This window comes from Candoia aspera, chromosome 3 (assembly GCF_035149785.1).
Source record: "Candoia aspera isolate rCanAsp1 chromosome 3, rCanAsp1.hap2, whole genome shotgun sequence".
Classification (NCBI taxonomy): domain Eukaryota; kingdom Metazoa; phylum Chordata; class Lepidosauria; order Squamata; family Boidae; genus Candoia; species Candoia aspera.
In genome coordinates this window covers 174,909,827-174,934,250 of record NC_086155.1, presented here as the reverse complement: position 1 = coordinate 174,934,250, position 24,424 = coordinate 174,909,827, and the positions used below count along the sequence as shown (strand labels likewise).

Below are 24,424 nucleotides of genomic sequence, written 5' to 3'. Positions count from 1 at the left end.
ACTCAATGTCAGTTTGGGCATTAACATCCAAGACTCTTTTTTTGAATATTGCCTTGGCCTGATGTCTGGCTGTGAGTAGATATCGTGTTGAGAAGCCAAGCTGTGAGATGATTTTGAGAAGTTGATTCATCTATGTGGTGGGTTGGAGTGTGTCCATCTGTTTCTCAAGGCACATTTTGACAGCCTATCAAGTTCCATTGGGAGAATCCTTCACCAGTAGTTAAAGACTTTAATAACTGTTAGGCTGTAAATGGAATGGGTGCTTGTTTCAGCTCTGGCTGCTGTTGCAGGTATCTTCCTATCAGTCCCCAGAATAAATCTTAAAAAGCATGCTTGATTTTGAGTAGTGGGGCTACTTTTTTCTGTGTCAGAACTATAATGGAGAGTTCCCATCCTGCTGGGATATAACCAGTGTTGTCTTCATAAGTAAACAGCCCTGCCAGCAGTGGATCCCACCAGTCAAAATGTGTTCTGAAAAGTTCAGAGTGTAGGAGGTCTTCCCCAGGTATCTTATTGGGTTTCAGTAACTGAATAATGTGTTTAATTTCGGTCACTCACTGGTAGCCAAGGAGGGAGGTTATCAAGGGTCAGAAGCTCAATAGTCATCTTTTCTGGGTGATAAGAATCATAAGGACAAAGAATGTTATGGGAAATAGGGGACTAATCGATTGTTGTTTAAGCTTTCATTGACTAGTCATTTAATCAAATTAAAAGTGGGCTGAGATCCACAAAATATCTGAACTACACATATTATTTCAACTATTTTTATGTACACTGATAGGCTCTTCAGACATATCAAAATGACTCAGCCATGAGAAGAATGCTAAATCAACTGTATTTCTTTATCATGCCTATTTTTAATGTGGATGGATATCATTTTAGCTGGACCCAGGTAAGAAATATGTCAACATTAAGGTATTTGTGAAAAATAATAATAATATTAATATTAAAGAAGTGTACTTGGGAAAAAGTTTAAATATTTAACTTCTCACTATCTGTGAGAAGATTTGTTACAAGCATATCATAGTGTTTTATCTATATATATGTTGCATTTTCATACTTTAAAAATCTATGGCTAGGATCGATTCTGGAGGAAAACAAGATCAAGGAATTCAAAGTTCCACTGCCATGGAGTAGATGCTAATCGTAATTGGAAAGTGAAATGGTGTGGTAAGTCCAGAAATAGCTGAGTTTGAACAACAATTAGCTTAACAATTTGTATATAATACAGGTAAATATAAGGAAATATATGGCTGGCACTCTGATGATACTGTTGGAATTATGTCAGAATCAAATCCCTCCTTTTACTTTTGGCTGTAGATTCCTCTTGTCTCTTAATTCTGGCATTGGAATCTTGTTTGACTTTTGATCACATTATTATGTGACCATCATGAATTCACAATATAGATAAATATCCAGACTTTGGCCTGCTTACAAATATCGTTTAGACTTTGGGATAGCTAAAAATAGTAAATTTAAGAACAGTAAGAGCAACACTAAATGCTAAAAACAGTGATAGTTAAAAATAATTCTAATTCACAGGGAGAAACCAATGATTAAATATTAAAAACAAGATTGACTTTGGCTAGCTTGTAAAATATAGTAATGAAAACACTAGAGAAATATGACTCTGAAAATCATTCCCTAGCTTGAGTATCCTCTTAGCAGGGCTATGCCTAATGTCCAAGAAAGAGCTTAACAAACAAACAGGTTCATGTGGAAGATCATGGACCTCAGATAAAGAGACAGGATGGAGAGTTCCAAATTAATAATATAAATTACAAGAAGATTATGTAGAGAAAAAAGATATTTTCCAGAACACAGCCTGAAGTAAGAACCCAGCTGAAATTAATTACAGTTCCTAACTTGCACAGACAAATAAGAGCATGAGACAATGAGATTTAGTACAACACAGAAACAGAAATCAGAATCCATTTCTACAGAAATAAAGGACTCAAAAAATAGATTGTTTCCTTTGCTTCAGTTACCTGGAATTCCCGCAGAGCCATTAGGGAATGATGATAGACCTAAGCATTTTCTAGCCCTGGTATTGTTTTAAACAGCTGAACATTCCCACTCTTAGCAGAGGGAAGGGGTTGGGTATCTGACCCTGTACATGACCATCTTTTGGGATGTGTGTCAATAGTTCAGCATGAGTGGCAAGCTATATTCATAGCACCATTTACCGCAGTCCTTCTGATCAATACTTTTCCTTCAGTACTTTGTAGCATAAAAGCAGAAGAGAAAGGAAAGAGGAAAAAAATCTGTAAATGTTAAAGTCAATTACCTGCTTAAAACATGAAAAATAAACTTTTATCAAGTGACATTTTGAACTATATATCATTCATTAAAGTTTCCATTTCAGCCAAAAACTCTTTTCTCCTTTCTGTCCATTTTACTTTTGCTCAGATAGTACTTCTATTTGCTTTTCCAAATACTATTTTGTATTTGTATAGAGTGAATTCATATAACTGTCCTTTCTTTTAACATAAATGATTTTAGGAGAGAAAAAGGGAGATACAGAACAGCAATGAATTTGTCCAAGGGTGAAAAGTAATCAATAATAATGACAGATGAAAAGTTAAAAATATTTACTCTGAATTCTGTGAATGTTTGTCATCTTATATTTCCTCTCTCAAGAAAACATGAATAAAGAAGTTGTGAGTTCAAATTTTTAGATCCTTCAGAAATTTAGGTCTTGATTTATTTTAAATATATTTACTTTGAATTCTTAATGAGATACCTTAGTTCAATTAGCAGATTTTAAGTCTTGAAATTCTAAGTGGGTATCTCAGGATAAATGTGTTTCAGCACACATCTAAGTTTTGCATTTGTTCTACCCAAGTTTGGCATTCAGTGAGCTTTTATTTTATTTTGTTTTGTTTTGCTTTGCTCTTTTAATTTTTTAAGGCAACATTTTTCTGTCAACTCTGTTTTCTTTCTTTTTCTGACTTGAGTACCTTGATGCAACACTCACTATTGCATGTTATTCTATATGGAATTTTAAAAAATTTCTTCATTTGACAAAGTCTCTGGTCCATATTGAATGGTTTGTTTAATTGCTCCTCCCTTTCATTTTACAAATGATTTAATACAGGCAACTTTAGACTCTGCCAAAGTTGTAAGTCTTATAAGAGATATATTCTTTTACTCAAAATTGTGGGAGCAAGAAGTTTTCTTTCTATATCCTGTTTTAACTGCACAAGGAAAACCTCACAATAAGGATAATACAGCTAGCCCCATCTCTGGAGCTATCCCACTATTGAAGAAAAATGTGAAGCAGATATGTGGATCTTTGTTCACATGATCAGGAAATCCAAGTGACTGGCACTCCTAATCACATGGAATAGCATTCATGAGCAAGGCTGGCTGTTACATTGATTTTTTGCTCAGCGTATGAAGATTGGAGATGAAACAAGGAAGTTAGAAATGATGTTAGAGGCAGGGTCAGTGATGTAGCTCTGCTTCCCTTTTTTAATTAATTAATTAATTTTATTTATTAATTCAATTTATATGGCCACCCATCTCACAATTCTAACCCCAGGATGGCTAACATATAATACAAACTCAAAATACAAAATAAAGAACAGTATAAAAAATATGTAATGGCAACCAAGGACAAACCAATCAGCAGTAAATTAACAAAATGTCATGGGCTGGACAAACTTCCAAATCCCATTTCCTTTTATCAGGAAAGGAAACCTGTATTCCTGCATTTGTTCTGTTGGTTGGAGCTGCTATAGGTAGCAAAATCCAGAGGTCACAGTCTCCTTACTCTTGAATGGAGCTTTTTTATATGAATAATACATATGAGCCAGACACATCTAACCTAAACCTTGAGTTACAAGTCGCTGGAGTTTTTCCTCTTGTAACAGTACATGCTGCTTAGCTGAAGAGTAAGGATCAAACTAACTTTATAATAATTACATGATACTTCAATTTTTTAATGCAGTGTTTCATCTCATTATTTTAAGACTGAAGACACGCATTATATGAGGAATATTTTGACAAGAATGTTTAACAGTCTGTCACAGACAAGAAAGTTTTGTGGTGTAGTATTATGTTCATGCATCTCTCATGTGAAGCAGATCCATTACTGTTTATGGTTAAGGATATTCCTAAACTGCTGGTCAGAAGCTAGGTTACATTCTTCTTGTCACCAAATCATTCATAAAAAAAGAATCACATTGGCTCAAATGAAAGGTCCAGCCACTTCTGTTCTTTTAATTTACATGAGTGCTGAAGCTGTAATCAAAATTTCAAACAATATCCAAGTCATTTTAAATTATGTCTTGGCCCGTCAAGAAAATAACGAATTTTGATTCATATAGAATGCCTTTCTCTTGTTAAAAAAATTATATGCAAATCAGATTTAATACTTGAACTGTGCCAGCCCAATTTGTCCAATTAGAGCAATGATGGACAATCTATAGTTGCATGTAACCTTCAAATCTCTTTTTCTGGTTCCTGGAGCCTCCCATAATTGCATCACTGGAATTAGGCAGCAAACTAAATAAGAGGAGCATAACTTTCCACTACTTTTTGGCAGGAAAATAAGAAAAATAAGTGTGTGAGCTCTGGTACAATTAGTTTGCCTTTAAAAGCCTTGTAAATCCCAGACAGGAAAAGATTGACTTAAAATCTTCCCTATTCCCATGAAATCATTGCATCTCTGTTCAGCCTCATCCTATCATCATCATCATCTTCAAGGTTGGCCACCAGGGAATCAAAAGTATTTTTTGTATTGTTGGAATTATGTCCATTGTCACTGGTCCAAGCTGGATTATTTTTCTTCCTTAATATGTTCAAGACAGAACCTCAGTCAGGTACTATGTGTGTGCCCTGTGTCTGTGTTTGAGTTAGGTTTAACTTTGTGGGGATCATCATCATTCCTTTCCTTTCAACATGTAGATGAAGGTGCTTCCCTCCACCCCTGTGACGATACATACTGTGGTCCATTCCCTGAATCTGAACCAGAAGTGAAGGCTGTTGCTCATTTTCTTCGCAAACACCGGACTCAGATAAAAGCCTATTTGTCCTTTCATGCATACGCCCAAATGCTCTTGTATCCATACTCTTATAAGTATGCAACAATTCCAAATTTTAGCTGTGTGGTAAGTATAGAGTTTGAAAAATTCTGCATGTTTGCATGCCAATTATGCTTTTTAATTTAGTGAAAAGAATGTGCTTCTGAGTCCCCCCTCCTCCTTTGCCAGTGAATAATTATAAATCTCATAGGAATTCAAATGTACGTTGTCCTGTCCAAAATAAGGGAACAGAGTTGGGGTGGGGGAGGGGAACACAACTATTTTTAGCTGAGCCAAAAACATTGAAAACTAGATTTTTAAAATTATTTTATGACTATATAACCTATTAAAATTCTTCAGTCAAATACATAATGATTGAGGGGATAGTATCTTTGAGACTTCAAATCATATTTCAGGGAGGTGGGACAAATGAATATATTTTACAATGGCATTGACATATAATGGTTGATTAACACATTGCTTTAAGTCAATATGCGGTTGGTTTGATTTCGGTTTTAATACAAGACTACAATCCAGGTACTGTATCATGGTTGGTAAACTGTGATTTTAGCTCCAGCTTATTGCATATACATAGCCAATTGTGGCTTACTTAAAAATCATGGATGAACATGATACGTAAATTCAGCCACTGTAAATCTGCAGGATTAGAGAGGAGTAAAGGGAAGGAGAAAGAGGAATCTTATTCTATATAATGGCCAATATGTTATGGTCCACACGAGCTCATTATGCACACCAGGCAGATCTCCATTGGGCAGTATGACAGATCTTCCACACAGGAACAACTGATCATCTGGAATATGCCAGAGATATCCTGCAACAAGAAAGCATATCTTGCAGATTCGTATTATTTCATTTGTATTATACACACACACACACACAATATATTCACACACATGCACAAACGTACACACATATGTAGAACACAGATCACATCAGTCATATAGCATCCTATCTACATTCCCAGGATGAAATGCTATTCCTTGTATTGGTAAAAGCTGCACAATTAATGCCCTGGAAGTTTAATTTTTTTCACACCACTTATTTTGATTCTTTCCTTTTTTATTATTGAATGAGAGTATAAAAAGAAATAAAAGATATGTAAAAAGAAGTAAAAAGTAAAATACAAATAATAAAATAGAAGTAAGTGAACAAAGGATCTACAGGGGCATGGAGATGATAGTTTTCCAGTATATCGTTCATTACATATGAGATATAAAATAGGTTATATCACTTTAAAAAAAAACTAGGAATCACTATTAAGGTTTAACCTAAAAATACATATTAGGAACCAAGGTCAACACAGTATAAATCACTGACTAAAATTATAAGCTATAATAAATTGAATAAATACTGATAATCTAATATCCTGTATAAATTAAAATATAGATTCTGTACATTAAAAAAACTGATTTTGGATGAGATAAAAATCAGTATATTAAATTATAGTCCAGGAATGATTTTCAATTAAAATTAAATTCGACATCATATTTACTTTTAAGGTACAAAGTTATTCTGGACATTGAAGCATACTACCATTATTTGTTTGTTTGTTTGCTTTCTATAGCCGCCCATCTCAGCGAGTGACTCTGGGCGGCTTACAACAATAAAACTATAAAACAATTAAAACAGTTAAAATATAAAATAAATACAGAATAAATATGCATGGCTGCCAAGCGAGCAATGCATGAATGTTAATACAGCCAAGAGACGGGACCATCCACGCGTTCGAGGCCCCAGGCCCCGGCACAAAGCCAGGTCTTCACAGCCTTATGAAAGGCCAGCAGGGTCGGGGACATCCTAATTTCTGGAGGGAGCAAGGAGACAATTAGCCTTTTCAATAAGAAGCATATTATATCCTTGTAGCAGCTGACATATACAAAGCTAGTTCAGTATAGTTTGGAAGAATTTTATTTGATTTATATGACCACTCATCTTACTAATGTGACTCTGGGTGGCTAACAAGATGTTAAAAACAATAGAAAAACTAAACAAAAAGAAAAAAAATCAACAAAAAGTAAAAGTTTACAGTGGTCAGTAAACACAAACAAAATGATTAACAAAAGCCTCTCAACAGGCTATTGAACTTCCCAACCCCCAGGTCCTAGAGTACATCCAGATCTTCAGTGCTTTGGAAAAGGCCAACAGGGTCAGGGTCAATCTGAACTTGGGGGGTATGGTATTCTAGATGTCACGAGTAAGGATGGCGAGCAGGGGGCTCCCATCCAGGGTGGAAAACGCATGTGCAGTACTGAGGAATTAAGCAGCCATTCAAAGAGACACAGATCAGGCCCGCCTTAGCCTTTGGGGTTTATATGTCTGGGTTTTTCCCACGCTTATTCAGTTTGTTAGGATTCTGTTTATGTAGCAGTAATAAACACTAGAGAACTACTCCTCGTCTCAGTGTGTGTCTCACTGTTAGGACACTAGAGGACAGGCACTTGAATGGAAAAGGCATGCTTCATAGTCACATAAGATGTCATTCTTTAATCAAAGGGACCTGGAGCATATGCCTCCAATCAAACCTAGTGGGACAGATAGAAACAACCAGGAAGAGGCAGTCCTGCAAGTAACCTGGCTCCATGCCTTGAAGGGCTTTATAGGTGACAACCAGCACCTTGAATTCCACCTGGAAGCATGCTGGGAGCCAGTACAACTTGTGGATCAGAGGTGTAACATGAGTGTACCAAGGGGCACCCATAACTGCCTGTGCTGCTACATTCTGAACCAGCTGCACCTTCCTGATGGTCTTCAAGGGCAGTCCCACATAGAGTGCATTGCAGTAATCCAATATATGGTTTACAGTAGTAAAATTCCCACTGTTGCATCCCTATTACTACATTCAAATTCTGCATCATATTTCAGTCATACAATTTATTCAGATTCTGAATCACCTTTCACCAACAGTTTATAAACAAAACTCAGTAGGTGTTCAGAATTGCATTTTTCATGATTCTGATTCTCTCCTGATGGAGAAAGAGCCCAGATCATGAGAATTTACTGATAGTTATAGCCACTATGAGCCCTTGACCTCCTTTTCAATTGTGGAATTGGAAGAAGCAATGTATTTCTTAAATTTTCTTCCAAGCCTGGAGAAGTTTATAGTTGGGATCTCCGATAACTTGTACTGATGAATAAGGAATGAAAAGATAAGAAAACAAAAATTCTTACTGCTTTTCAAGACTTTCCATGGCTTAACACAAGATCAAGACAATATTCCACCTTCTCATTGTATAAACCGTTTTCAGCTCCTTTGCAAAATCAACATAAAATTCCTTTCTAGAGTTGGGTCTCATTAGAACAATGTGCTAAGCAATGCATTCCTTATATACCAACATTTTCTATATGTGCTAGTCTCCAGTAGCTAACTTGGGCAAAGGATCATTACCTTGTCGTGGTGCTGGAGCTTGAGGATCTCAATGACGCCATGAGCTAAACCGTGAAGGGCCACCCAAGACGGGAAGGTCATGACAGAGAGGTCAGACTAAATGTGATCCCTGGGGAAGGTAATGGCAACCCACCCAAGTATTCTTGCCATGAAAACTAAATGGATCAGTACAACCAGAGATATGTCGGTATACCATCGGAAGATGAGACCCCCAGGTCGGAAGGTGGTCAAAATGCTACTGGGGAGGAACAGAGGATGAGTTCAACTAGCCCCAGACGTGATGACGCAGCTAGCTCAAAGCCGAAAGGACTGCTAGTGGCTGACGGTGCTGGTGGTGAATGGCAAATCTGATGTTCTAATGATCAACACACCATTGGAACCTGGAATGTAAGATCAATGAACCAGGGCAAATTGGATGTGGTTGTTGGTGAGATGTCAAGATTAAAGATAGACATTTTGGGCATCAGTGAACTGAAATGGACTGGAATGGGCCACTTCACATCAGATGACCACCAGATCTACTACTGTGGACAAGAGGACCACAGAAGAAATGGAGTAGCCTTCATAATTAATAGTAAAGTGGCTAAAGCAGTGCTTGGATACAATCCAAAAACGATAGAATGATCTCAATTCGAATTCAGGGCAAGCCATCTAACATCACAGTGATCCAAATATACGCCCCAACCACAGATGCTGAAGAAGCTGAAGTAGATCAGTTTTATGAGGATCTGCAGCACCTACTGGACAATATGCCTAAAAGAGATGTTATTTTCATCACAGGGGACTGGAATGCTAAGGTGGGCGGTCAAACGACACCCGGAATTAGAGGTAAGCATGGCCTGGGAGAACAAAACGAAGCAGGACATAGGTTAATAGAATTTTGCCAAGACAACTCACTCTGCATAACAAACACTCTCTTCCAACAACCTAAGAGACCACTTTATACATGGAATTCACCAGATGGACAACACCGAAATCAGATTGACTACATCCTCTGCAGCCAAAGGTGGCGGACATCTATACAGTCGGTAAAACAAGACCTGGAGCTGACTGTACTTCAGATAATGAACTTCTTATTGCACAATTTAGGATCAGAATCAAGAGATTAGGGAAGACCCACAGATCAGCTAGATATGAGCTCACTAATATTCCTAAGGAATATGCAGTGGAGGTGAAGAATAGATTTAAGGGACTGGACTTAATAGATAGGGTCCCAGAAGAACTCTGGACAGAAGTTGGCAGCATTGTTCAGGAGGCAGCAACAAAATACATCCCAAAGAAAGAGAAAACCAAGAAGGCAAAATGGCTGTCTGCTGAGACACTAGAAGTAGCCCAAGAAAGAAGGAAAGCAAAAGGCAACAGCGACAGGGGGAGATATGCCCAATTAAATACAAAATTCCAGAGGTTAGCCAGAAGAGACAAGGAATTATTTTTAAACAAGCAATGCGTGGAAGTGGAAGAAGACGGCAAGGACCTAACAGAAGAAGAAGAGATCAAAAAAAGGTGGTAAGAATATACGGAAGACCTGTATAGGAAGGATAACAGTATCAGGGATAGCTTTGACGGTGTGGTCAGTGAGCTAGAGCTAGACATCCTGAAGAGTGAGGTTGAATGGGCCTTGAGAAGCATTGCTAATAACAAGGCAGCAGGAGATGACGGTATCCTAGCTGAATTGTTCAAAAGCTTGCGGGATGATGCTCTAAAGGTAATGCATGCTATATGCCAGCAAATTTGGAAAACGCAAGAATGGCCATCAGATTGGAAAAAATCAACTTACATCCCCATACCAAAAAAGGGAAACACTAAGGAATGTTCAAACTATCGAACAGTGGCACTTATTTCACATGCCAGTATGGTAATGCTCAAGATCCTGCAAGGTAGACTTCAGCAATTCATGGAGTGAGAATTGCCAGATGCACAAGATGGGTTTAGAAAAGGCAGAGGAACTAGAGACCAAATTGCCAATATCCGCTGGATAATGGAAAAAGCCAGGGAGTTTCAGAAAAACATCTATTTCTGTTTTATTGATATTCTAAAGCCTTTGACTGTGTGGACCATAACAATTGTGGCAAGTTCTTAGTGGTATGGGGATACCGAGTCATCTTGTCTGCCTCCTGAGGAATCTGTATAACGACCAAGTAGCAACAGTAAGAACAGACCACAGAACAACGGACTGGTTTACGATTGGGAAAGGAGTATGGCAGGGCTGTGTACTCTCACCCTACCTATTCAACTTGTACGCAGAACACATCATGCGACATGCTGGGCTTGAGGAATCCAAGGCTGGAGTTAAAATCGCTGGAAGAAACATTAACAATCTCAGATATGCAGATGATACCACTTTGATGGCTGAAAGCGAAGAGGAACTGAGGAGCCTTATGATGAAGGTGAAAGAAGAAAGTACAAAAGCTGGCTTGCAGCTAAACCTCAAAAAAACCAAGTTTATGGCAACCAGCTTGATTGATAACTGGCAAATAGAGGGAGAAAATGTAGAAGCAGTGAAAGACTTTGTATTTCTAGGTGCAAAGATTACTGCAGATGCTGACTGCAGTCAGGAAATCAGAAGACGCTTAATCCTTGGGAGAAGAGCAATGACAAATCTCGATAAAATAGTTAAGAACAGAGACATCACACTGACAACAAAGGTCCACATAGTTAAAGCAATGGTGTTCCCCGTCGTAACATATGGCTGCGAGAGCTGGACCATAAGGAAGGCTGAGAGAAGGAAGATCGATGCTTTTGAACTGTGGTGTTGGAGGAAAATTCTGAGAGTGCCTTGGACTGCCAGAAGATCAAACCAGTCCATACTCCAGGAAATAAAGCCAGACTGCTCACTTGAGGGAATGATATTAAAGGCAAAACTGAAATACTTTGGCCACATAATGAGAAGACTGGACACCCTGGAGAAGATGCTGATGCTAGGGAGAGTGGAAGGCAAAAGGAAGAGGGGCCGACCAAGGGCAAGATGGAAAGATGATATTCTAGAGGTGACGGACTTGTCCTTGGGGGAGCTGGGCGTGTGGACTGACAGGAAGCTCTGGCGTGGGCTGGTCCATGAAGTCACGAACAGTGGGAAGCGACTGAACAAATAAACAACAAACCAGTAGCTAAATCATAGTACATCACTATGAATATACAATTTGCAGCAGGAAAACAAAGCTCAAACATTAAAAAAAAGGTCACAAGACATTTTTTTTTACTCTAAGCCTTTGGGCAGACAGAAAGAAACATGATGGAGAATAGATTAGTCTCAATCAAATACTGAGAACATTTGCTAGCTGACAACACATTTGTGCAGAAAACTCAAAAATATGGTTTCAACTTATATATGCAGTGACCTCCACTGAGCAACAAAGCAAGATCCTAAAGAATTTTTCTTCCTATCTTCCTATTGCTTCCTTTGGGGCCAATTTCACAAGTTCCTCAGATTTATCTTATGTTGAGGTTGGCTAGGAGATGAAAGCTTTTCCATGAGCATTACTATCCAGCAAGGAGAGGATTCTTTAATAATTTGTGAGTTGAAGACAAACAGGCTTCTGTCCGGCTTACTACACAGCATTGTGCTGCCAGTCACTGTCTGAATTAATGTTAAATTATTTAGATCTTTGGAACTGGAGAAAGGAATATACAGCTCTCAGTACACAAGTCATGTTATCCAGTGTAGACATGTTCTTTTGTTATTTCAATTTTTTTTAATTCAGAAGTTTTCCTTCAATTGCTACAGTCATGAAATATAAACTTACATTGGCCTATTTTACACAGTACACTACCTCACAATGTAGTTTGTTTGGTTTGGGCTTTAATGTGCCATGTCAATGCAGTCATTGTGACTGTAATCTGTGATTTGTTGGTTTGCACAATATGCAAACCAGCCAAAGCAGTAAGCCATGGTTAAAATACATAAACCATGGCTTAGCACAATATGTAAAGCCATTCTCTGTACTGCAATTTAACAAAAAGGTGGCATTAGAGCTTCTTGCCAATGCGTTATATACTTTATCACTGATCTGAGAGAGACTCTAGCAAGGAAACAACAGCAATGGTATTCTTGAGGCCATGTTACATTAAAAAGTCATTCTTTTTATTAAATATAGTATAAAAAGCTACTTCCCCAAAATAAAAGCTCTGATAGTCAAATTGAACACAAGTTTTTGTTTTTGCTGTATTGGTATCATACGGTGAAGCCAAAAGCAGCATAACTCTCAAACTCCCTTTTACGAAGATCTGGGATTCAGAACGATTGCTGCACTATGGGTTTCAGCTCAGCTCATCAATCAGTAGCATATGCAAGGAATGCATCCAAATTAAACCTGAATTTTGCATTTAGGTTAGTAATTTTTAGTGCACTTCTAATCCCACAGTTGTGGAATTGCAGGCAAATCTCCATTTAGAAGCTAGAATATATCTCTTCAAGAGCAAAAGTGTTTCCCTGGAGCATAGTAAAGGTTAGAAAAAATCATGTGCTACTTTTCTTCCCACTATTATTTAAATTTGTAGCCCCCCTAATTGTTTATATAGCTGCATCAGCATATTGTACTTTATAAAGTTTAAGAAGCCACACCTCTGCCCTGAGTTTATAATTTAGTAAAAGGAAAATAGAGGAAGGGGAAAGAAGCAGAGATGAGAAACAGGGTAGCAGTGTACAGTTGCTTTACATGCTTAGGGCTAGTTACAGGTTATTGCTGCAGTCTTTTATCCATAGATCTTAGGGTATATGCACTGAATTTAATGAAACATTTTTCAGAGCAGATGTTTAGGACTGCATTCTAAGATATAGTTGAGCAGACTGGGAAATCTTTTTGAGTTGGGAGACTGTATTGGCCCATTGGAATTTTCGGGGATTGTACAAGTGCATTCTGCTTGTGATTGGACACTGATACATAGATTGGTTTCACATATTTCACTAAGAAATTATGTAGCTTGATTTTTCTTAATGTGACATATGTAAATAGCCAATGAGGTTTGAAAACCATGGGGTATGGCTTATTTGGGTAGCCAGCTGAAGCTTCTCCGACAGAGTATGATCAAAGAAACCATAACGTAATGTGAATTTACCCTAATTATGTGTATTCACCCAATTACATCCTGTATCCATTCTTTCATTATCACATTGTTTTAGGAACATTAGGAAAAGATTTCTTAGCGTTAGTACTATCCAGTGATTCAATTGTAGGAAAAATAATTCTGCTTCTAGAACGGCAACAAAAGAACAATCTTAACAATGACTTCATAACAGTAATTACAGCAATAACAGTGCTACATAGTCAGCTCTTTTGGGAGGAAAAGCTGTACAAAATAGAATGATTCTCATGAATAGTAAATGTTAAGATTTATTTTTTATTTTATATTTCTTTCATCAGCATATTTCAATACCCTGAGCCCTTACATGACATTAAATGGAATATAATATGCATATAAAGTTACTGTTCTTAAAACAGATACACAAATCCCTCTAAAATGATCAGAATTAAGAATTTTTTGGACAGAAGTTCAGACTGAAATGTTAAGTGTTCAGTGCTTTTAAAAATGAATACTTAATGATACTGCTTCTGGCTAATTAATTTTAGAATATGATGCAATACTTTTTAGTTTTAAAAATACAGCAAATGTAAGTGTCCTCTGGGATCAGTACTAGTAAGTAGAAGACTGTTTAATGAATGGTGCAACCAGTTGTAAACTAAATCATCGTTTTGCACTTGTACAGTCTTTATATTTCTAGTGATTTTTTAAATAAAAGCCAGTATACCTATATTCACAACTTTCACTCTTTTAAGTAACATATCTTGCATAATTAAAGCATCATGCTATGCACAATCCCCATTTCAAATTGCTTAGCAGCTGATAATTTTTAAGCATTTCATATTTTGTTGTACGCTGCCCAGAGTCACTTTTCTGGGAGATGGGTGGCTATATAAATTTGATATATAAATAAGTAAATTCTGTAACATTTCTGTGCTTGGTGAGCGAGGGGAATCTTTTGCTTTCAAACAATTGTATTGATTCATTTTAAGTATATTCCATTGTAAACACATTTAACCCTAGTAAAATAATGTACACACCCGTCATCAAAAGTGAAGCATAAGAGCTGGTTCAGGCAAGTCAGAAATAAGCAGCCTGAAAATATTGTAACAAGGGACAGGTGGAAAGCATCTCTCCAGTCCAAAGAGGAGTTTCAAACCCATTGTGCTGCATTTGCAGGAGAAAAAAGATGCAAGAATCTGTACCAGGAATTCACTATAAAAGAGTTTGTATTTGATACATAGCAGTCTCTGGAATTCTTTCATTACTGCTTCATTTTTTTTTTGTTTTTTGTTTATTTTTTGCAATAAACCTATCAAAAAACCTGCATCCTGGAATGCCTTCTTGTGCTTGCTTCCATTTCTAGCGTTTGGCAAGAGAAGCCAGCCAAAAGAGTTCCCATACATAAGGTTATCTGTATATCTTGATGGCACCAAGGAAAAAAAAAGGACCTGAGTCTTTCAGGCTTTGATGATGATGATGATGATGATGATGATGATTATCATCATCATCCAAGGTGTATATTCTGAAAACAAATTATTGCATGTAAAAACACCCTAAATCTGTGGTTCTCACAGGTAGGGTGATTCTCTTGTTAAAGCTAGTGAACGAGGAGATAACATTTCAAAGACAGGTGGAATCCTAAAACAAGTGGCCAATTTCCCCTGTAGCCAAACCAGTTGAATGTCCTTGGCAAATGACCTATATTGGGTAGATCTAGACTGAGATAGACTTCTCAGGCTGTAAAGGAGATAGTGGGAGATTTGTACTTTCAGACTTGCAAGATTCTGTTAATGTAGCCTTACAATAAAGTAGAATTAACTCATGTGGTTGTGTTTCCTGTGTGGTCTACCTGGGAAGGCTGACAGGAACAGAGATGTCCTCTCCAATACTTCCGTTAATGCTGGTGTTGAATCAATAATATTCCCATAACAGATCCTTATGATGAGTGATATGCATATAAGCAGAAATGTATAGATTTATGCAAGGATATTCATGAAAATGATTCATATTTGGTTCCAGAGGTAGGGGTTGGGGGCACAAGATACAATAAGCTATGAAGGGTAGAACTAAAAAACTGGATAATACTTGTCCTATACATTCATTGGCTGCAATTTCAAATGAAATACAATAATTATAATATAATAATTAATATTCATTTATTCTTGGGATGGTTTTTTTTTCTTCGTCATCTCCCAGGAATCTGCAGCTGTTAATGCTGTAAATGCCTTGGAGTCGGTTTATGGAATAAGGTATCGATATGGTCCCGCCTCCAGAACTTTGTGTAAGTGTCTCTGACAAGTTGGTTTTTTAAAAAATAACTTCTGTTGATGACTACTATAATAGAGCAGGAAGCAGGATTACTGGGAAAAGGCTTTAAAATACTCAAATTATATTAATATATTGAATGAAGAGCATATTGTAAATGCCAACTATAAATTACTCATGAACCCTGAGTGGTAGTTGTGTCTTTTTTAAAAAAATGCAACTTAAATACAACCTTAGGATACTAGTGCAGATGAGAAAGCCACCTGTGACATTCTCAGTGCCCCATTTGCAGCCTTCTAAACCTCACAATTCAGTGCCAAAGTAATCAAATTTTGCCAGAGCATGGTTTTTCCCCAAATTAAGAATGAGTTGGGGGTCTCTGGGAAGCTTCTCACTTTGTTCCCACACTTAATCCCTCAAACCATGAAAATTGCCCCAAGGCAAATACTTAAGGCTGTTTTTCAGGGTATGGGGGGTTAAGGATGGGTATGAGATTGGGAGGCTTTTCCTATCCTAAAAATAATAATAATAGATTAAGAAGCCGTTAGTCCTCCTGTTTCCAGTGCAGTCACCCACTGCTTGAGGGCCCTTGCAGAAGATTGGGAAGCTGAATTCACCCCTATCCTTGTACTAGCATATTGTTTCCTAAACCCCACATAAAATGTTTTTCTTTTCTTTTTTTCCAGATGTGAGTTCTGGGAGTTCAATGGATTGGGCCTATAAAAACGGAATCCCCTATTCATTTGCTTTTGAACTGCGTGATACAGGTCATTTTGGATTTTTATTGCCTGAGACCTTAATCAAGCCAACCTGTACAGAGACCATGCTGGCTGTTAAAAATATAACCATGCACCTCCTAAAAAAGTGTCATTAAGGGTTGCAGTTAAGTATTAATTTTTATAATTGTTCTTAAGATATAGTGTCAAGTCAATCAAATGTAAAATATGACATTTCCCACTAGTTGAGAGAAAAAGTGACATTTTCTACAAGTAAGAGATATTAAAATCTGTGATACGTATTCTGGGCCATGCATATCCTGGCATCAGGGTACATGAAGGCAGAAATCCTTGATTGTATCTGAATGATTCTTGATGAAATTATGAAGACTGGAAATAAGAAAAGGTACAAAGCAAAATTTCAAGTGAGAAGGGAACACCAAATCTTCATTCAAGCTCATGTCTAGCAAGAAAAGGGATAAATTATGCTAAATCATTGTTCAAATTTGCTTTATTTGCATAATTTATACAAGCTGTGAATATCAGCTTGGCCCAAAGAAGAATCAGAATTATCTTGGCTCAAAATGTTGATTTTTAAACCACAGAAAGTTGGGTATAGCTCAAATATGTACAACCTTAGCTAAATCTTTTGGGATAATAAAGATATGTTATTTTCAGTCTCCAGAGTCAGGATCATAAGTTTATTAACTTTGGAATAAAATACATTATGCAGCAAAAACATTGCCAAGACCTGTGCATTAACCTCATGGGAAGAATATACTGAGAATAAAGGAAAGACCTTTGTCTATATTCCTCTTCCTTATATGAATATCACCAAAGAGCTACATTCCAAAATTAACCTTAAGATTGCAAACATCCTGATGGAATGTCCTGTTCTATCTTATCTTTTGCATTCATTATATGCCCTATTTTCTCATGTCCAAATTGTAGTGGAATAATAGCATTTATTTTTACCATTGTTCTTTGAACCCCAGGGAACCTATTTCATTTAGGTTATATTTTAGAATTCTCCTTCATAGCTAGAGATTGAATAACCTTTATTGCTATCACCTTGGAAATGTCAGAATGAAGTCATTTGATTCAGTGTAGAAAATGGATAGCATAAGATGTAATCAAAGGGTCAACTCACCCAGTAAATATAGCATTTCCCCAGGCAGAGTGAAATGGAAGATCTACCGCTATGTGGAAAATAAGTAAATAACAGCCAAAGCAGACAAGCAATCTCAACCTACAATGAATTGCTCTGAAACCAGGCCAGAATCAGCTATTTTATAAATAGCTGGATAGGAACTAATTGGCTTCTCAGATCACATAATATTGGTGTGCTGAAAAATTGTAAAGTTTTGATCATTTCCATTGTGGCCCTGCATGGCTGCAGAAATCATAACAGCTCTTCCTGCAAGATACCAAGTGATGAAGAAAGCAAGGCATACTTGTCAGACTTGCTGAGTTTTGATCATGTGTCACTTTCTGAGTGCAGCATATCTATAGCATGCAAGTATTGGCTATCTTATACTAAGCACGTACAATCATGGGCGGCTATACAAAATGAATGAATGAATGAATGAATGAATGAATGAATGAATGAATGAATGAATGAATGAATACCTATTCACACATACCTCCTAAAAGGGCAACATGCTAAAGGTAAACTGTGCATGTAAAAGAACATTCCACAAAGTAAATATGTATTTTGGCATTGTGTGCCTGGTAGGTTGTACATGGTTAATCTTTTTTAGATCTGGTACTGTACATACACATCCTCTAAATGCAGCTGTAAAAACAGTGTTCAATTTTGGACATACAGGTGTTCTATTAATCTGTTGATGGCCAGGGTTGATTTGGCTGATGAAACTGTCAGGCAGTTGTTCCTTACTTCACTCTTCCATGTTTATTCTCCTGAGATTCATGCTTGGTGGGAGTGGACAGCCATTTCAGATATAAATCATATATGAAGAATGATTAAGGATATAACTGCACTTCTGTGCTAGAACCTTCAAATAAACTCAACAACAATCACCTTTCCATGTATACAGTAGATGACTGTTACTAATTGACCAGTATATTTATGTTTTCACATAAGGCTAAGTATAAATAAAAAAATTGAGACTACCTCCTATCATGGCATGTGCCTGGTAATACCTAGTGAGGTTGATATTACAGAATTTTTCCGTTATAGTTCTCTGAAAATTTAGATGCCACTGAAGATTAGCTGTTGCTTGAGAGACTCATCACTCGGAAAGTTAACCCTTTTTTAATGCCTACACGGTACTGGGCTTTTCTTCCTTTTATTTATTTATCAAGTTACCTCTTCCCACCCCCCATCTCTATCTGATTTTGTTTCCCCCTTTTCTTTTTCCTTCCCAGTGCAGCTACTGCCACCCCTTTCCTCCATTTTTTTTTCTTTATTTCTTGCTGTTTCTAGTAGAAGGGGAAAGGAAATGCATCTGTGTATAGAAATAATTTCTGCGTGAGAACTCTAGGTTGATAAGATGGTGAAAGTAGTACTTGCAAAAGATTTTTATCTACAGTATATGTATGCATGAGAGAGAGAGAGAGAGAGAGAGAAAAGAAAAAGAAAGATATTCTTACTTTTGAAGGGAAAGTAATCTTAAATTCATTGTTGGACATATAGCACACTTGTCAAAAAATTGCCAGCACTGAAGAGGATAAAAGTTATCAATGGCTACTAGTCCTGGTGGAGACTAATATTCTATTGTAATGTATTACCACCAGGGTCAGGATCTATGCTTCTGAATACTAGTTGCTGGGGAACCAATGCAAAAGGGTCTTATTGGCTGTTGTCCTGCTTGTGAGCTTCCTAGAACCATCTGGTTAGCCACTGTGAAAATAGAATGCTGAACTAGATAAGCCTTTGATCTGACATATCAGTTTATCTTAAATTCGTATTGTCACTTACACACCAGATGAGGATGTGGTCTGTAAATTTGGTTTTAAATGTTACTGGATGGAAAATTAATTACTCCTGCAAGAAAGAAGTGGTATAAATACATGTGATTATGATGCAGATTCAAAACATTTTCATGCTTTGTCAGGATCTCATATAATTTTTAAATGATTGGGGCATCAGACTTTTATCTACATTTCTGATAGCAGGTTCCCTTAATTCAGTAAAATGTAGATATGGAAGTGATTAAAATGCATGAAATTTTGGAACAGTGGAACAATGCAACTGTAAAGGAATAGTATTTTCAGTTCAGCAAACAATGCACTATTTAAACTAGGAGCTCCTTTTCCAGAATGGGGTAAAAATGTGCAACTGTATGGCCTGTAGTATTTCTTTAGTATCTTTAGTATTCCTACTCTTTAATAGTATAATTTCAGTAAAGTGCATTTTATATTTAAATGTTCATTGATACAGAAAAGGCTGAGCACATTAATTTCTTGGGGAGCAACCACAGGGACTAAATGTCTCTTTGGTCCTATAGGTTTCCTGCCTCACTTGAAATGATGATGAAGATGATGATGATATGCTGCAAAGCACCTGCCTCTGAAATCATTTTTATTTACAAAGAAGTATATTCTGCAAATTGACTCCATAAGTATTAGATATTAATATTCCGTAATTAGCAGTGGTGATGTAAATATGCCCAAAGGTAAACTGGTAATAGCATCCTGGAAGGCTAAAGGGGATGGCAGGGAGCAATGTTGCTCATTTGTCTTCTGATAAATGGATATTTTGGGACTGGCCACAAACCTCTTTTGTCAGAATGCTCGCAACATGCTCTCAAAATTCCAGATGTGGCTACCAGACCAAAAATCTTTCCTATCACTGTTCAATTATATTACTCATTATTATGGCTTGCAAAGTTGTCACAGTCTACAAAATAAAATTGGCCACTATTCTACAGTGCCAATCTGCATTCCCAGAATTGCTTAAAGATACCATATTACTAGGAATCTATATCTATGGACAATTCTTACAGTCAGCAAAAAAAACAACAACCCACATTTAAAATCAAGTTGGTAATTCAGGATATAGAATACAAGTATACCTTATTTTGCAAACTTAGTGAAATATTTTACTAAGTATACCTGCCTTACTGATCAGAGATGCCGTCTCTGCCATCATTTTCATGAGAAGTCAACTGGAAAATTAATTGCTTTATCTACAAGTTTCTTTATAACAATATAGGCTGACAACCATCTGTAAAAAGACTTTGAAGATTTCAAGTCAGTGTTTCACATCTGTTTTGAAATTCCCATATCAGTTGGCTAAGTCACATTAGTCTGGATTGACATCTAGTTGAGAATCAATAAACTCACAAGACAATATTCTTTTAGTGTTCTAAGAAACACTTAGATGACTATCAGTTGTATGGTAAACCTGTTTCCTAAACAGAAAATGTAGCTTTTTTGTTGTTGTTGTTTATAGTATCTCTTCACTGCTTAATTCCAGCTGATTCTGAGCAGCATACAAGTAGGTTCCAATTAGTGCAAGTTTGAATAATGCAATATTCAATTTAGTGCAAACTGTAAATTGATACTAGGTCATGTTTAATGTGACACAAAATTCAGTTAATGCAAGGCTAGTGCATACACAATTGAGGGTTATGCATATGCAGTTGCGGTTGGGGTTTTAGACATTGCTAATCTTTGTGTGTGCAAAATATAAAAAAGGAAGATTCTGTCAGTGGAAAACAGTACAAGTTTTAAAACAAAGAGGCTCGTTATTACATTAGACTAGAGCAAGAATTTGATGTAACTGAACGATATGAAAGTGGTCATAGCAACGCTAAAATAGGACAAGATGTTGGAATGCCCAAATCTACAGTAGATTTTTTTTTTATTTTGCTTCCTATAACTACTCTGTGACTCATTAACCATGAATTTAAATTAAAAGTATATTCTTTTTATCCTTTACTGTAATATTTCATTAATATAAAAAAAAGTTTACAATTTTTCATTGCCTATTTCTGTCAAGCTGGAACCAAATATTTTCCATGGAAATATTTCTTCAAATAGTGCAGACTTGAATAATTTGACCATTTCGCAGGATTCATTAGCTGCATTAATTGAGACCTGCCTCTAAAGCATAAACCAAATATTAAATATTTCTTAAATCTTTCTCACTTCCAATCATCAAATGAACACTGACTGTATATGTATTCTACACCTCTCTGTGTGTAAATGTATAGGTATAATACCACAGATAGAAACATGGCCAGCCATATAAATCAAATAAATTAATTAATAATATATTTTATGCACATAAACTTATGTCTGCATTTTTTTCTTTTTGGAAAATGTTTGCCCTGTAAGCTAATTAATCCAGGGGAGAACATTTTAGTTCTAAGCAAAGGTAGTAGCAGTCCCTTTTTGTTCAAAAAGCAGATAAATCTCTGGACATAAAGCCATCTTCCCTGTTTTTCCTTGCTGACAGAAACTGAAGTCAGGCAGAACAACAATCCAGATGTCTTCATATGCAAAGCATCTCCCCTTGGTAAGAGATATCAAGTCCCCTGCATGAAGTATCCCTCTATTAAGATTTTACTTATTTAAATTGGTAATTGAAAGAATCCCATTGAGATACATGGATAGGTCCTTGCGGATAAAAAAAACCTTTGTTCTGCAACATGGAAAACTGCATAACTCACACTGTTGCCCATTCAACATATACCTTTACTTGGCTGGCTGCATGAAACACACATACACATAGTTAGGAAGATAATGTTTAGACCACACAGTCCATATAGTTCAAAACTTTTTTTTTAAATGCTACAGTACAATATAAAACTAATCTTGATTCAGATCCCCATTCAGTTCAGACTTCACCCCCAAGCAGTAAAAACATTCCTTCATTTTTGAAGCAATCCTAGCAATTTATGTAATTTCTGTTCATTGACATCATTTGCATAATAACATATATGACACAAATGATGTAAAATGTTAATTACATAGCAATGCAAAAGACATAAACTCTATCAATTGAGTAAATTTAAATATGGTCCATTAAAGCAAGATTGTATGTGGATTTTGAATGAGCAATATTTACGAGACAATACCTACTTTTGAGAAATAAAAATAACAAAAATTGTGTATTTTAAACACAACAAAATCAATGTATATGTTCAATCTTTCTAAAGCATGTATGTTTATTTAAATATAGGAAATACTTACAGGTGTATTATTTCTTAATTTGGCATGCACATTCTGAGATTCCACTTGACTCATTAGAACAGGGTTTCTCAACCAGGGTTCCATGGAATCCTAGGGTTCCACAGGAGGTCACTAGGGGTTCCCTGGGAGATCACAATTTATCTATAAAAAATAATTTCAAATTCGGCAACTTCACATTAAAGAGGTAAGTTTCATTCTTTATTTTTAGTTTAAGAACACTCTTAATGCATATATACAGGCTTACACATGAAACAAATATTATAATTTTGTAACTTGTGGCCTATATTTGAGCCTGAATGTGCAGGGGTTCCCCGAGGCCTGAAAAATATTTCATGGGTTCCTCTAGGGTCAAAAGGTTGAAAAAGGCTGTATTAGAATGAAAGAAATCCTTTGAATAGAGGAAAATATTGATGACAACTGGGCATGATGGTGCTATTTACTAGGAACACAAGTGGAAGCATGGCATTATGCTCATGTCCTGTCTGGGGATTCTCCAGAGACAGAAAAGGATGCCAAAGGACTGAGCACTACTACACTATAATTTTTCCCTAACTCTACTGCTGTACATTCCTAAACTGATCACATGACACTGATATTAAATTTGATGCTAAATTTAAACCACTTTGGTGTAGCAGTTAAGATACCAGGCTAGAAGCCAGGAGCCCATGAGTTCTAGTCCCACCTTAGGTACAAAGCCAGCTGGGTGTCTTTGGGCCAGTCACTCTCTCTCAGCCCTAGGAAGGAGGCAATGGCAAGCCACTTCTGAAAATCTTGCCAAGAAAACTGCAGGGACTTATCCAGGCAGTCGCCAGGAGACACAATGACTCAGAGGTGTGCACACACAACATACTGCAAAGTCCTAAAAACTCTACTTGTCAGCCTTTGAAAATCAGATGCTTTTACTCCTCTATTCAGCTATGGATGAACTCATGTTCAGCAAGGCAGATAAGTGCTTAGGCTCTATCTGGATAAAGTGCCTACCACACCTCTGACTCCTAGATCCACTTTTATTCCAACTCAGCACTATACCCTCAGAAGTTACTATGCTCTGGGGACTTACTGGGATAATATATTTCACAGGGTTTGCTGTCAGACCAAAGGGCTTTTTGCTTCTTTTTTATAAACAAATGAGGGCAGGTCTGTTTAATTCATAAAATACTGGATGTTATTGGGCAGGGAGGAAAGAAATGCAACAACTGACAAGTTCAAAAAACAGCGCAGATTGTTAGGCATTGTCAGAGCTCAGTTACTGATGATTGGCTGAATGTATCTTGTGAGCTCTAGTTTCATACCAAATCCCTTATGGATACACAGATGGTAAGGCAAAGTGGGTAAATTGTCAGTTGGATTACAGAGTGTTGGAATGATTTGCAAATCTCACTTCTGAAAGAAATAGGCTGGATTTTTAAAAGTGAGCAAATGGTGTATCTTTCTTCTAATATGCCCTGTTGGGAATTACATACATACATCTCTACCATGGTAAACTATTCTGTTATTGCTGGTATTTCAGTGGCTGTGCCCATTCAACACTGGCTTAGAAAAAAAATGTACCAGATATATACACACAATACATTAAGCTTGGTTAATGTTAACTCTGATTAGATTTTCATCATATTGTTTGAATGTCAGCATGTTTGGTTAGTTTATGGTTCAGTATAACGTACAAACCAGAAAATGGGTCCACCAGATTAACCATGTTGTGTGAATACAACCAATACCTATACAACATTAAAAGTTATCTCCAGTTCTGTTCTATCTCTGTCCATCCGATTATAAGAGTTATGTTAAGCCACATTCAAACTGCACACAGGCCATTCATAAGGGAT

At 36.7% G+C, this 24,424-nt stretch overlaps 1 protein-coding gene across 1 annotated transcript in view; it reads left to right on the top strand.

Annotated features, from left to right (window-relative positions):
- Positions 1-16,679, top strand: part of CPA6 (carboxypeptidase A6) — a 43,839-nt gene extending 27,160 nt beyond the window's left edge. The window contains exons 7-11 of the mRNA XM_063300246.1: positions 782-892; positions 1,080-1,170; positions 4,912-5,114; positions 15,652-15,736; positions 16,407-16,679. Of these exons, the coding sequence (XP_063156316.1) occupies positions 782-892; positions 1,080-1,170; positions 4,912-5,114; positions 15,652-15,736; positions 16,407-16,594 (678 nt within the window). The 3' untranslated portion in view covers positions 16,595-16,679. The remainder of the gene's footprint in view (positions 1-781; positions 893-1,079; positions 1,171-4,911; positions 5,115-15,651; positions 15,737-16,406) is intronic.
- The last annotated feature ends 7,745 nt before the right edge of the window (positions 16,680-24,424 follow it).